The sequence below is a fragment of the Vanessa tameamea genome, chromosome 23, assembly GCF_037043105.1.
Source record: "Vanessa tameamea isolate UH-Manoa-2023 chromosome 23, ilVanTame1 primary haplotype, whole genome shotgun sequence".
Lineage (NCBI taxonomy): Eukaryota > Metazoa > Arthropoda > Insecta > Lepidoptera > Nymphalidae > Vanessa > Vanessa tameamea.
In genome coordinates this window covers 1,333,477-1,345,907 of record NC_087331.1, presented here as the reverse complement: position 1 = coordinate 1,345,907, position 12,431 = coordinate 1,333,477, and the positions used below count along the sequence as shown (strand labels likewise).

General features: G+C 33.0%; 1 protein-coding gene across 10 annotated transcripts in view; it reads right to left on the bottom strand.

Annotated features, from left to right (window-relative positions):
- The window catches only part of LOC113397709 (protein madd-4), a 165,293-nt gene that overhangs the window by 90,273 nt on the left and 62,589 nt on the right, over nucleotides 1-12,431 (bottom strand). For all 10 annotated transcript variants that reach the window (XM_064218553.1, XM_064218556.1, XM_064218558.1 and 7 more), the window contains exons 4-5: nucleotides 4,451-4,633; nucleotides 1,458-1,574 (exon numbers count right to left, since the gene is read on the bottom strand). In XM_064218553.1, the coding sequence (XP_064074623.1) occupies nucleotides 1,458-1,574; nucleotides 4,451-4,633 (300 nt within the window). The remainder of the gene's footprint in view (nucleotides 1-1,457; nucleotides 1,575-4,450; nucleotides 4,634-12,431) is intronic.

Sequence of the window (12,431 nt, the reverse complement as noted above, 5' to 3'; positions counted from 1 at the left end):
ATTTGTACAAATGAACCTTAATTTTCGAAATAACCAAATTGCTTATTAAAATATTAATAAGCTCTTAAAACTTGCGGTGAATGAGTAATCAGTAGGAACTTAGTGTAAAATATTCACGTCCTATCGGGTAAGTTATGTGAAGACGCTAAGGAGGATTGTTTATTTGCTCATATCTCGGTAAACAGCGCGTTTGTCGTAAACAAGGGTGATTTTACCACGAGGGCGTGCTCGTTCGGAATTTTTAAGGAAAATAGGAAAATACTCGAGACCTTCCTATTAATACGGGTGTAAATAAAAGAGAATTGTTCGGCTTATTTCTGGGTGAAAAAGTATATATTTTTTATTTTGGAAGCGTTCGTTTGTTGATATAATAATATTTTAATACAACAAGGAGTTCTATATATAATAATAAAGAAATATTTCTCAAATCCTAACCGATTTAAAATTGGAAAGTAAGTTTGTTTGTCTCCCTTGCTACTGGTCATTAATAAATTTAGTATAAACGTTGTCAGGGGTACAAAATAACATGAAATAGAGTACTGGGTACCTAAAACTTGTATCTCCCTGAATACACAATGTAAACTAAAATATTAATAACGAATTACGAAGAAAAAATATTCTGTTTTATTTGTGACTGGGAATTTTTAATTAATTGTTATTCATTTTTAGGCCATTAACAAATGTCATTATAATAAAGTTTAAATTTCATAATTCATGACGTAAACACGTTATTTTTATTATATTGGTTATTTTTATTTACTGGTGGTGGTTTGTTTGAAAGTAGGTCATTAAAACACGAAAGTCGACAATCTTTTTGTCCACATTGATGGCGCTTACGCGTAATGTTTGTAATCTTATATTAAATAAAAATTATGAATGACAATTCTCATTTCATGTTAAAGTATAATTATTGTGTAATAATCAAATAATACAGATTAATATTACAGATATTAACGTCAAATATCAATTCTTAGTATTGTAGAGTTCGAAGGAAAGACAGTGTAACTACAGACACAAGGGACATAACATCTTAGTTCCCAATGTTGGTTATGTAAGGAATGTTTAATATTTCTTACAGCTCCAATGTCTTTGGGCGGTGGTGACCTCTTACCAACAAGTGGCTCATTTGCCTGTCCGCCTACCTATATCATAAAAAAGACAAAATACTCCGCGGTTTTGTGTGAAGTGAACGAAAAAAACAGCGACATTTTTGTAGAGATGTGCAGTCCTCCTAAATAATTTAGGCGATCATTGTACTATTTGAACTTTTAAGACCACAGCTCTGAGCTCTAGGCGGAAGTTTTTGAGCTACGATATTATTCGACAGCCAGATCCTCCTAGCCTCCCCTGTATGACTTACGACTTTGACAAAAGAGTTCATATTTCATTAAGTATTCTTAATACCAAGTAATACGTTAGGTGCTTTAAAATTTGATATGTTAATATAATAGTATTACCTGGCATCTCCCATCGATGCACATGTCCAGGCTGCCCGGTCTGCACCGAGTACCATCAGATACCCGTGCTGCTAGAACCGCTACGACGACCCTATCTTCTTCATCTAAAGACACCGTCTGAAAAAAATTGCAAATTTAGTACATCTGGATATTTTTCAATTACCTTACCTATAAATCGGAGTGTTTTGATAGATGTTTTTTACTCAATCACTTTAGAACGGCTGAACGTATCTGAATTATATTTGATTCAGACATATATTATAGTCCGTCTTCTTTCCTTATCACACACGGGCGGAACCGCGAATAAAAACTAGTATAATCTAATTTGTATTTTTTTGCTGTCTATGCTTATGACATATTTTAAGCACGAGTGTCACTCAGACTAATGCACTCCAATAATTATTTAAATTAAAGCCGAGATGGCTCAGTAATGATTGCGGGTTAAACCCTGGGAAGCACCACTGTATTTTCATGTGCTTAATTTGTGTTTATAACTCATCTCGTACTCGGCGGTGAAGGATAACATCGCGAGGAAACCTGCATGTGTCTAATTTTAACGAAATTCTGCCACATGTGTATCCACCAATCTGCATTGGAGCAGCGTAGTGAAATATGGTCCAAACCTTCTCCTCAAAGGGAGAGGAGGCCTTAGCCCAGCATTAGGCCTTAGCCCAGCATTAGAAAATATACAGGCTGTTAATGTAATTATTTAACTTAAATTTAAAAGGCATTCGTGAGTGAACAGAAACAAAACAGGTGCTTGGTTAAAAATTAAATTTTTCTCTCTTTCTGTCATCGCTGATTTGAAATTTGAAAGAAGAAGACCCAAAATTTAACATCGCATCAGCAACGTTTACAGGTGTCACCAATAATACGCACCGAGTGCAATGTAAGTAAATAGGAAAAATACACCTTTTCTCATATTTATTTACAATGTTAACGTACAAGCAATGGTGGTGCTACGCGAATGGATAGAGTAAGGAATGAGTACATAAGAGGAAGTGGCACCGGTAACCGAGAAGCTATGTAGAAACCGGCTGTCATGGTATGGGCATGTTATGCGGAGGAATGAGGACCATGTCGTGAGAAAGGTTTTGAGAATGGATGTGGATGGATATAGAGGTAGGAGACGACCAAAAAAATTATGGATGGATTGTCTGAAAGACAATATGGTTAGAAAGAATGTTACTTGTGAGATGACGTCCGACAGAGAAATTTGGAAGAAGAAGACATGCTGCGCCGACCCCAAGTAAAATTGGGATAAGGGCAGGAGGATGATGATGATGATGTTAACGTACGAGCAAGTTATTTCTATAAATATAAATTTACTTTCGTGTTTAATTAAACCGGTGCGGACAAATTTAAATGTTAAGTTCGGCTTTTATATAATTACACCTAAATGCCTTTTGATTTTATGCAATGAAGTATGAAATAAACAAATATTTAATTTAATTTCAATAAAACTTAGTAACCAATTTAATGGTACAACTTTTATCGAATCAGAACACTCCACTCAGACATCTGGAATACTTCAGCGTTTAATAACGTCAAAGGAATGTTAGTAATTGTAAATATTGAAACAACCGCAGTTGACTTGACAGTTTATATAAATATTTCAATAAAAAACGAATTCAACGAGATGAATTCTCTCGGAAATTTACCTAATTAGCTACGGAATCGAGACTGATATTCTTTTTGTCATAGTTCGTTTCTTTGTACTGAATCTTTTAATTAACACAATATGTAATCGTAATAAAAAAAACCCAATTAAACCGTATAGGCATTCTTATTAGTTTTCACAAAAACTTCCACCTGAGGAAAATATTTGCAACTAATTCAACTTACCCTACTTAAATTTACTTGGTGGTAGGTAGGGTATTGTTGTGTTCTTGTTTTAAGAGAAAATTATCCAGTGTAACTACAGGACAAGGGACATAACATCTTAGTTCCTAAGGTAAGTAAGAGTGGCACATTGGTGGCACAATGTGCCATTTACCATTCGTATCTATTCATGATAATAAAATGTGGTTTAGTAGGAACAAATGGCTGAATTTAAGCTATAAAAGTACATAGAAATTCCGTGTCGCCTGCCTTCGAACCTGCAATCATTCGATAAGATCCTTGTGTTCTACAGACTGTACCATCACGGTTATTTTATATTATATTGTACAACTACATACAACTTGAGTAAAATTTTTAAGACGATTTTCGTAAACATTTAAAAACTAAATGCTTTTAAAAGTATTGCTGCAACAATAGCAAGATTTCTTTCATAAAGTTTCTATGTATATTTTCAAGAATTCAGCCTTGCGTCACTCTTATCTTCCAACTGGACTTGGATATTTTCCATTATTAATGCATAAAATTTAAGAAGAATATAAGCATTATTTCGGAGAAATAGGAAACATGCAACTTTATAATTTTCTTGATATTATTCGTGAGAATATTTATGTTTACTTGATGACAATAGGACTTTGTGCAAACCTAGGTAAGTACCACCATCTCATTAAATATTCTACTGCTAAGCAGTTATACTTAGTGTTGTGTCCTGGTCTGAAAATTAAGGGGGGGGGGCAGTGTCCATATGTATTAAGGACATAAAATTTCAGTTCCTAAGGTAGTTGGCATCTTGAGGATGGAGCACATTTCTTACAGCGCCAATATCTACCACGGAGTTGATCTTTTCGAATGGTCCGTTTGTCTATCTATTTCATATATTGTATTGAAATCAGTATAGAGTTAAATATACTGTGTACATACGATTGCCTTTACTTACTTTGTAAACATAAGTAAATCTAGATAGAGTATTAAATACTAACAAATCATTTACAGTACAAATTCGGAACGCATGTGATGCACGTTTCGACGTTATCATCTTAATAAATAATATTAAAATCTACTAATTAAAAATGTATACTTTCCATGTAACATATACGTCATCCCTGTGACAAAAAGACTTATGTAAATTATCTTTTATAGAAATCATCGGTTACCGGTTCGGGGTTTTGTCCAGAGTGTTGTGGAGTTCCACGGCAAGTTAAAGCGCATGGTTCGTCATCGTCTCTGTGAGCCGTCCAGTGGAAGAGCTCCCCTCCGTATGGGGTGTTGTCGTGAGCGCTACATTGCTGTTCCCTCCAGATATCCTCTTCTAGGAGAGATATGTTTCCACGACAGGGCTGAAACAAAAACCATAATTTAAATACTGTTATGTATTGTTTTAAGTAAACCAAGATTTCAAATTTAATAAAATCATAATTTTTTCATTGAAATATATGTAGCGTAATCATTACTTTTATTTTTAAATGTGATTGTTTTAAAATTAGTTTATTACCGATCATCATAAAATATTGCATTCATCTGATGGTAAGTGGTCACCATCGCCCATAGACATCAGATGTGTAAGATAATAGCCAATTAAGAAAAAGCCATTCCTTAAAACATCACCACCAACCTTGAGAACTAAGATGTAATGTCCCTTGTGCCTGTAGTTACATTCAAACCCCGTTCAAGCCGGAACACAACAATACTGAGTATTCCTGTTTGACGTTAGATTATGTGATGAGTAGGAGAGACAGGGTTGCACAAAGCCCTACCACCAAGTAATTTGGTTACACATAAGAATGCTTCTGTTTATGGGTCAGACAAAGTATAGTAGTCACCACTTACAGTTAAATGGCTCACGGTAGTCTGAATTTGTACCACAACTTAAATGTTTTTTTTATATTAACGTTATATTTTATATGTTTAGTATATTTAATGTTTTTTGTAAATTTGTATGTATATATTTTGTTCTTAAGTAATAGTGTTTTTTCGCGTCTGTCTGATTCAATGCGGTTTTTACCATCACATAGTCAAGACGCTTAATTATGCTTTCAGGTTCCTAATAGTGCGAACGCTGACTAAATTATAAGAACCACATCAAAGGAATTTAGTACGACATTGTAGGGCTTGAAAATGTCTACAGAAAAGTCTACGACATTATATCTTTTTACGTATAAGTCTCAGTGACCACTTTTAGGTTTCAAAAAAGGAACATGACATATTCGCTTAGAGCGTTTTCTGTAGATTTTTTTTTAATCTTACTTTATTATAGAGGGTTTGATCAAATATGATCATGCCACCCTCAATGGAACATACACAGTCGTATTAAATCATACATTATCTAGTTTATACAACAATATTTCCTCCTCCGATTGAGGAAAAGCTAAAATGCTGTTACATTTTCCGACCTCATATAAATTGATTCTTTTTTCAAATTACCTTTTTCGATATTTAAATATTTCTCAAGTAACTCATTAAAAAATTGAGAAATTCATAAATTTATTATTAGATTTTTTAAATTTAAGATATTTTATTTTATTGTATAATGTTTGAATTTGATATTAGATTGAAAACGTTTTCCTTCGATATTTCTGAGTTTATAAAAGCGAACAGGACAAACGTACCATTTATGAATTTAATCGACATTCCGAATTTTCCTTCAGACGAGACTTCGTTTTTAGGTTGAGTTTCTATGAAAACAGTTTTAATAATGTCGAATTTATTTTAGCATTATGTTTTTAAAAGTATTAAATTTTTAAGCGATAATTGTAAATATTTATTTTAAATTTAATAATGACCACTGAATACTTTTTCGGCATTGTCGACGTTATATATTTTATGCCTGAAATCATTTGTGAAGTAAATGATAAAATTGGTTCGAAATATGTTAATATTATGCTTCATCAGAAAATCAATTTTATATATATTTAAAAAAGATTCAATTTTCTCTGGGCAGTTGCGGCGATTCCACATTTTAGTCCGTCTAGAACATTTATTCAAGTAAATTTCATTCAACAAACTAATAAAAGTCGACCGGCTATATAAGCCAACGTTTACATAAAGTGGGTGCTACACTGAATGACAATAAGAATTGTTATTTGCCGTTTCTTATTGACTGCTGACGCTTTTAAATCTGATTGGAGCATGCTTTGTTTTTTCAACGAGATATTCTCGAATTTCGTTTGACGAATTTTTTTTTCTCTTATAAAGTTTCAAGGGTGAATATTAAACAATGCTTTGGATCGATGACGTCACAATTGTAAGAAGTCTTATTTAAGGTTTATTTGTACTTCGGTTTCATTTAAGTACATTTTTTTATGTCCTGGGCTGGAAAATGGTCCAGCTGATGGATAATGATCATCACTGCTTATAGACGTTGATACTAGAAGTATTAATAATTCTCATATAAACTTGGGGACCAATTTGTTATTACCCTGTGCCTGTAGTTGCACTGGCTGACTCACCCTTCAAACCGGAACACGCTTAATTTATGGTTAGGCATTGACCTTTCAAGGAATGCATAATATGTCTTACACTATCAGGCAACCCTACCTACCTACTAAAGATAAAAAAAAAAAAAGTTTAAGAGTATCATACCGTGATATCAGTGTCATACCGTCTTCTTAGTATAAATAAATAATATATTTTTATTAGTCTCTTTAACTTCGTAGGTATAAATATACGGGCTAAAACAAAACGCAATCGAGCGACGCTGTAAGTTAGAGCTATAGTAACATCCCACTAATGTTCCACTTAGAGCGAAGGTTCCGTAAATGAGCGAGTTAGTCGTGCTTATCCCATCGTGAATTTAACTGCGGGTTCGTGTGAGTTTGCTCGTATATTTTATTATATGGGTAAGATTTTTTAGTGTTAGCCGTGATTTTGGTTGATGGTGCTCGATAGGACGACCTTATAAAATTCCGCTGTGGCTTGGTACTAAAAGGGCCGATATTTATAAGCCTTCTTTTGGTAATTAGACTAGAAGCAATGAAGAATTTTGGGTTGTAATGGAAAAATTAAATCACCTATAAAAAATAAGATAAATAAGGCATATTAAAGGATGGACTTAGTGTTTGTTGATTTCCAAGCAGAATTGTATTTTATTCATGTACTCCGTAATTTAAGTGGTGAAAATAAGTAACTACTGAGTTACTTGCCGGTTCTTCTCGGTTGAATCTCTTTTCCGGTGGTAACTTTACGTTTACTTCAAAACTGTAACATGGCGATTCAAACGTGCTAAGCCTATTCGAATAGAGAACATTTGATTTTGATATAACATACGTGTTTTTAACATATTGTTGTCACTCTGTAAGCCTCTAGACCACCGTTATGTTTTTGGAACGATGTTCTTTGACGCGTCTTACACTAGAGTTAACTGTCACGTAAGGCAAAAACTTCATGCCGTCTTCATCCGAACAATCTTTCTCTTTCTAGCTTACTCTCTGTCTCTTTCTGTTAGATGCGGTTTATATAACATTATTAAAATTTAATTTTTGTTATTATTTTAATTCACATGGGAATTTTAATTGTATCTATTAATTTTATAATATATAGGCAAATTCGTTCCAATCAGGTGACCCGCAACACATCTCGTAATTTTTTTGTTGTTTTGTTTATCTGTTTTTAATAACCTTTAAATATAATTATGCAATATCTTAAAGTTATTTATATATGTTAAATTAAATCAACTTTACCTATGCTTATTTTATAACAATGCTGGATTTGCCTTTAAAAGAGTTTTGCGCAGATTTTATAAATTTTAAATTTGTATATAAATTGTCATACGCTGTTGGCTAATCGCAAAATATATACATATTAGTAACAATAAATGCTATTGTTGTTTTACAGTACGATATAAATAGTCCTTATTGTACACGACTTTGAAAAAACAATTATAAATAAGGCCTGGGTACATGAACAAAGGCGGTCTTATCGCTAATAAGCTAACTATTGATTCATTTTATAGTTTTATTCTACATGTATGTATATATTTTTTAAAGGAGGTTCGGAAAGAATAATATCTGTTTTACGTTTAACTTAAAAATGTACTTTGGTCCTTTTAGCATTATAGAACACAGAAACAATTAATGTATTATTCATATAAAATATTTATTGCTAGTAACTTTCGAAAACTGAAAATCGTCGTATCTGCATTTCGATACAATCTGGTAGTACGTTAAATTTTATCTTGTAAGAGGAAGATTTAAAAGTACTTAGGGACTCTTTTATAGTTTACTCTGTAGTGTTGCCAGTAAATCGTTGAATTTAAAAATAAATGCAAAGGAAAAAATCATTGTGAATAATCATTATCTCCCAAGACAGTCTTAAGTTGATCGGAAAATATGTACAAGATTTTTTTATCTAGGTTCTTATAAAAAGTTTCAGATACTAAACCAAAACACCATTATGTTTTTAACTTTAAGTGATTATTTTGGCGCCTATACAATATATATTTATATAAAACGTGTTCTAAATTATTTTTTAGACTAACAAATTCTCCTAGTTTTAATATTAGACGTTAGGTTTAACAACGTGCGCTATTAAAGCTCTTGGTCTAACAATTTTCTCGTTGGATACGTTGACATAATTTTCCATGTACTATAATCTCGTGTTATGTGGAACCATGTCACATTTAAAGTGGAGCAAAATATTCCAAGATGTTCAGAGAAACAACGCAATATAAGTAATATTCCGAAACAACATGTATACTTTCGAGGGCAATTTTGTTAGTTAATCAGCACGTTGATATGCATACAGTATATAGGCATTCATGAACAATTAAACAAAAATAATTTAAAGGCGATAAATATGGTTAAAGGATTGAAGTAAAAATTTAAAAAAATGTAATTACAGACGACGAAACAATAAACAGACTGATATACATACTCACATACACACACAAAGCAATATGGTTTGCTGTTTTTCAGTTTGAAGGATAACTGAGTCAGTGTAATTACAATCTCCCAAGTTTGGTGGTGCATTGGCGATATAAGGAACGTTTTAAAAACTTACAGAGCAAATGTCTATCGTTGGTAACCACTTAACATCAGGAGGCCCATTCATCCGTCCGCCTACCGATGTTATCAAAACAAATCCTTGCTAAGATTAACTAATACTGTGACTTAACAGTGATAAAATAAATGAAAAATTCTTGAACAAGATGGCGCCGCCTTATTAATAGTCGGAAAACGCACAAGAAGAAATAATCGAATGTCATAAAATGGGAAAACTTGTACATTACTGGAGAAATATTTGCGTTATCTACTGATGTTTGCGGGTGCAAACCCAGGCGGGCACCATTGAATTTGCATGTTGCACAGGATTTTATAATTCATCTCATGCTCGGTGGAGAAGGAAAACACCGTGAAGAAACCTGCATGTGTCTAATTTCAAAGAAATTCGGCCTTATGTGTTCGACCAACCCGCCGTGGTTGAATATGCTCCAAACCTCCACTAAGGGAGAGGAGGCCTTTGTCCAGCAGTGGGAAATTTACAGGCTGTGACTGTGCTGTGACATATATGTACATACAGTTAATATTTATAGTTAATATGTCCATAAATGGTGACCATTTAACATCAGGTAACCCTAAATAGGTTAGTCAGTCTGATATCTTAAACGAAAATAAAAAGTGTAATCGATCTTATCAAAGTTACATACTTGTTTTATTTAGTATCAAATTGTTATATAAATTAGCATATTGATAACTCTTGTTACCTATAGTTTCCGAAATTACATAAATGTAATATATTTACATAAATGTAACTGTATGTGCATACTAATTAAATGTTCTGCGAGTGACCTACTTGCAATCTCGTTCCGCTAAACTATACTGTTTTACATAAATTTATAATTTGATCTATGACGTATTTGAATCTCATTTATGTGTTTTTAATTGCCGTCAGTAAATACGAGGAGAGCCGTATTGAACATTGACATTAACAAGCTGTTTTTGTATACTTACTTCTTTCTTGATTTTTTTTTGTATAGGTAGGTGGACGAGCAAATGGCTACGGGATGGTAAGTGGGCACCACTGCCCATAAACACTGGTGTGGTAAGAAATTCTAACCATTCTTTATATCATGCTTCACAGACATTTGGAACTAGGTAGTTATGTCTCCTGTGCTGTAATTGCGTTTAAAGCGTTAATAGCTCAATGGATTACGGGCCACTTTGCGATGAAAAAAGTTGCAGGTTCAATTCTGACCCCTTGAGCTATAGCGTTCTAGTGGTAGAATATATGATGAATGGGTGGTACCTGCCTAGTTGGGCTTGCACATAGTCCTACCACCAAGCATGTTCGTATGTAAGCTCTTGTATTTAAGAAAACAATAATATGCTATACTATGAATTTACAATATAACTTATCGAATAATTTCATTAATTGGTAGTTTTATTCGAGAAACATATGTTTATTATACGTCGAGAAACATATGTTTATTTATATATCTTTAAAAAACTAGTTGTCGCTACCGGCTTTACTCGCGTTTTTGGGGTAGACTACTTGGTGGTAGGGCTTTGTGCAAGCCCGTATGGTTAGGTACCACCCATTCATCAGATATTCTACCGCCAAAAAGCAGTGCTCAGTATTGTTGTGTTCCGGTTTGAAGGATGAGTGAGCCAGGCACAAGGGACATGACATCTTAGTTACCGAGGTTGTTGGCGCATTGGTGATGTAAGGAATTGTTAATATTTCTTACAGCGCCATTGTCTATGGCCGGTGGTGACCACTTACCATCAGGTGACCTATTTGCTCGTCCGCCTACCGATATCATAAAAAAAGACATCCTTCCTTGAAGTTCAAGCTTGGTTTATACCAACACACATTCGGTTCAGTGGCTTAATGGTTAAAGCGTAAGGGACAGTTACTTTCGCATTTACAATATTAGTTTAGTATTATTAGCCCAACGTTGTTTACACCTTTAAAGTCGTATCACTTTGAATGTTACCTCGTCATATGTTCACTTTAAATGTTTAGTGATAAGGTGATGGTGTAACTATTTCAATAAATGAATAAAATAAAATTAGTATTGACAGTGCGTTTTCTAATTAAACTGCGTTTGAAAGCTTGAGCGACACGAATAATCTGGGTCATGTTTTTTCTTAAAATAAAAAATGTTATTAAGTTTAACTTATGGCTCGTATATGTACAAGATAAACACTCTCAGCCCAGTCGTAATATTCTACGGCGAAGTTTACAGTGTCTGGGATGTTATTAAAATAGAAAGTGAATAACACCCTAGTTCTTTGCGAATATTCATTAATAAACCTACGATGTATTAACTGGATCAATCTAATTAAACATAGTTTTTATTTAAAAAGTTCCAGCACTAACTTAGGCAATAAGGGTCTACATTCATTACAGATTCATATTGAATGTATAAAAAAAATATGTCTTATTTTTTTGGGCCAGAATTATTCACGGGCTCACGCAGAACAATTCGTTAAATTTCTATCACAATTATATTAAGTGGTTTAAGTCCGCAAAGAGGTTTAATTTATTACGCAATAATTCATATTTATTTTAAAAAAAAATAGTCTACTAAAACTAGTCAAGAACATAGAATAATTTGTAATAATTATTTTAATTCAGTATTAAAAAAAAATGAACTTATAATTGTGTATCATCAGTGGTCAATAATGCCCCACAGTTGGGCAACCACCCCATCTTGTTAAGTAGAAGTATTATTATGAATCAATGATAATCATTGGAGCTAGTACTAGAATTAGTTGACTAGAAGGCAGGATATGTTATAAAAAATTAATTGTATTTAATTGACGAAATTTTGTATATTTAATATTACTAATATAAAAATAGTAACTACTAAGTTTTATGCCCCTTCTTCTATTCAGCTTCTCTTGTTAGAATCTGTATTGCGAACCGGTGGTACGTTTACGTTTAATATACATATATACAAATCTGTAAATTGACAATTAAAACGTGCTTGTAAAAGTTTACAAGTTTAACGTTACTTGAATAAAGTATATTCTTATTTGATTTGATCCACCATCCCATGTGAAGTGGTTATTAATATGGCAGATTATCTAACACATTTTTAACAATGATTAATTTTATAAAGTAAAAAAAAAAAAACAAATTAACTCATAGGTACATTAGATACTCATCATACATTCGAGAGACAAGCAGCAATAC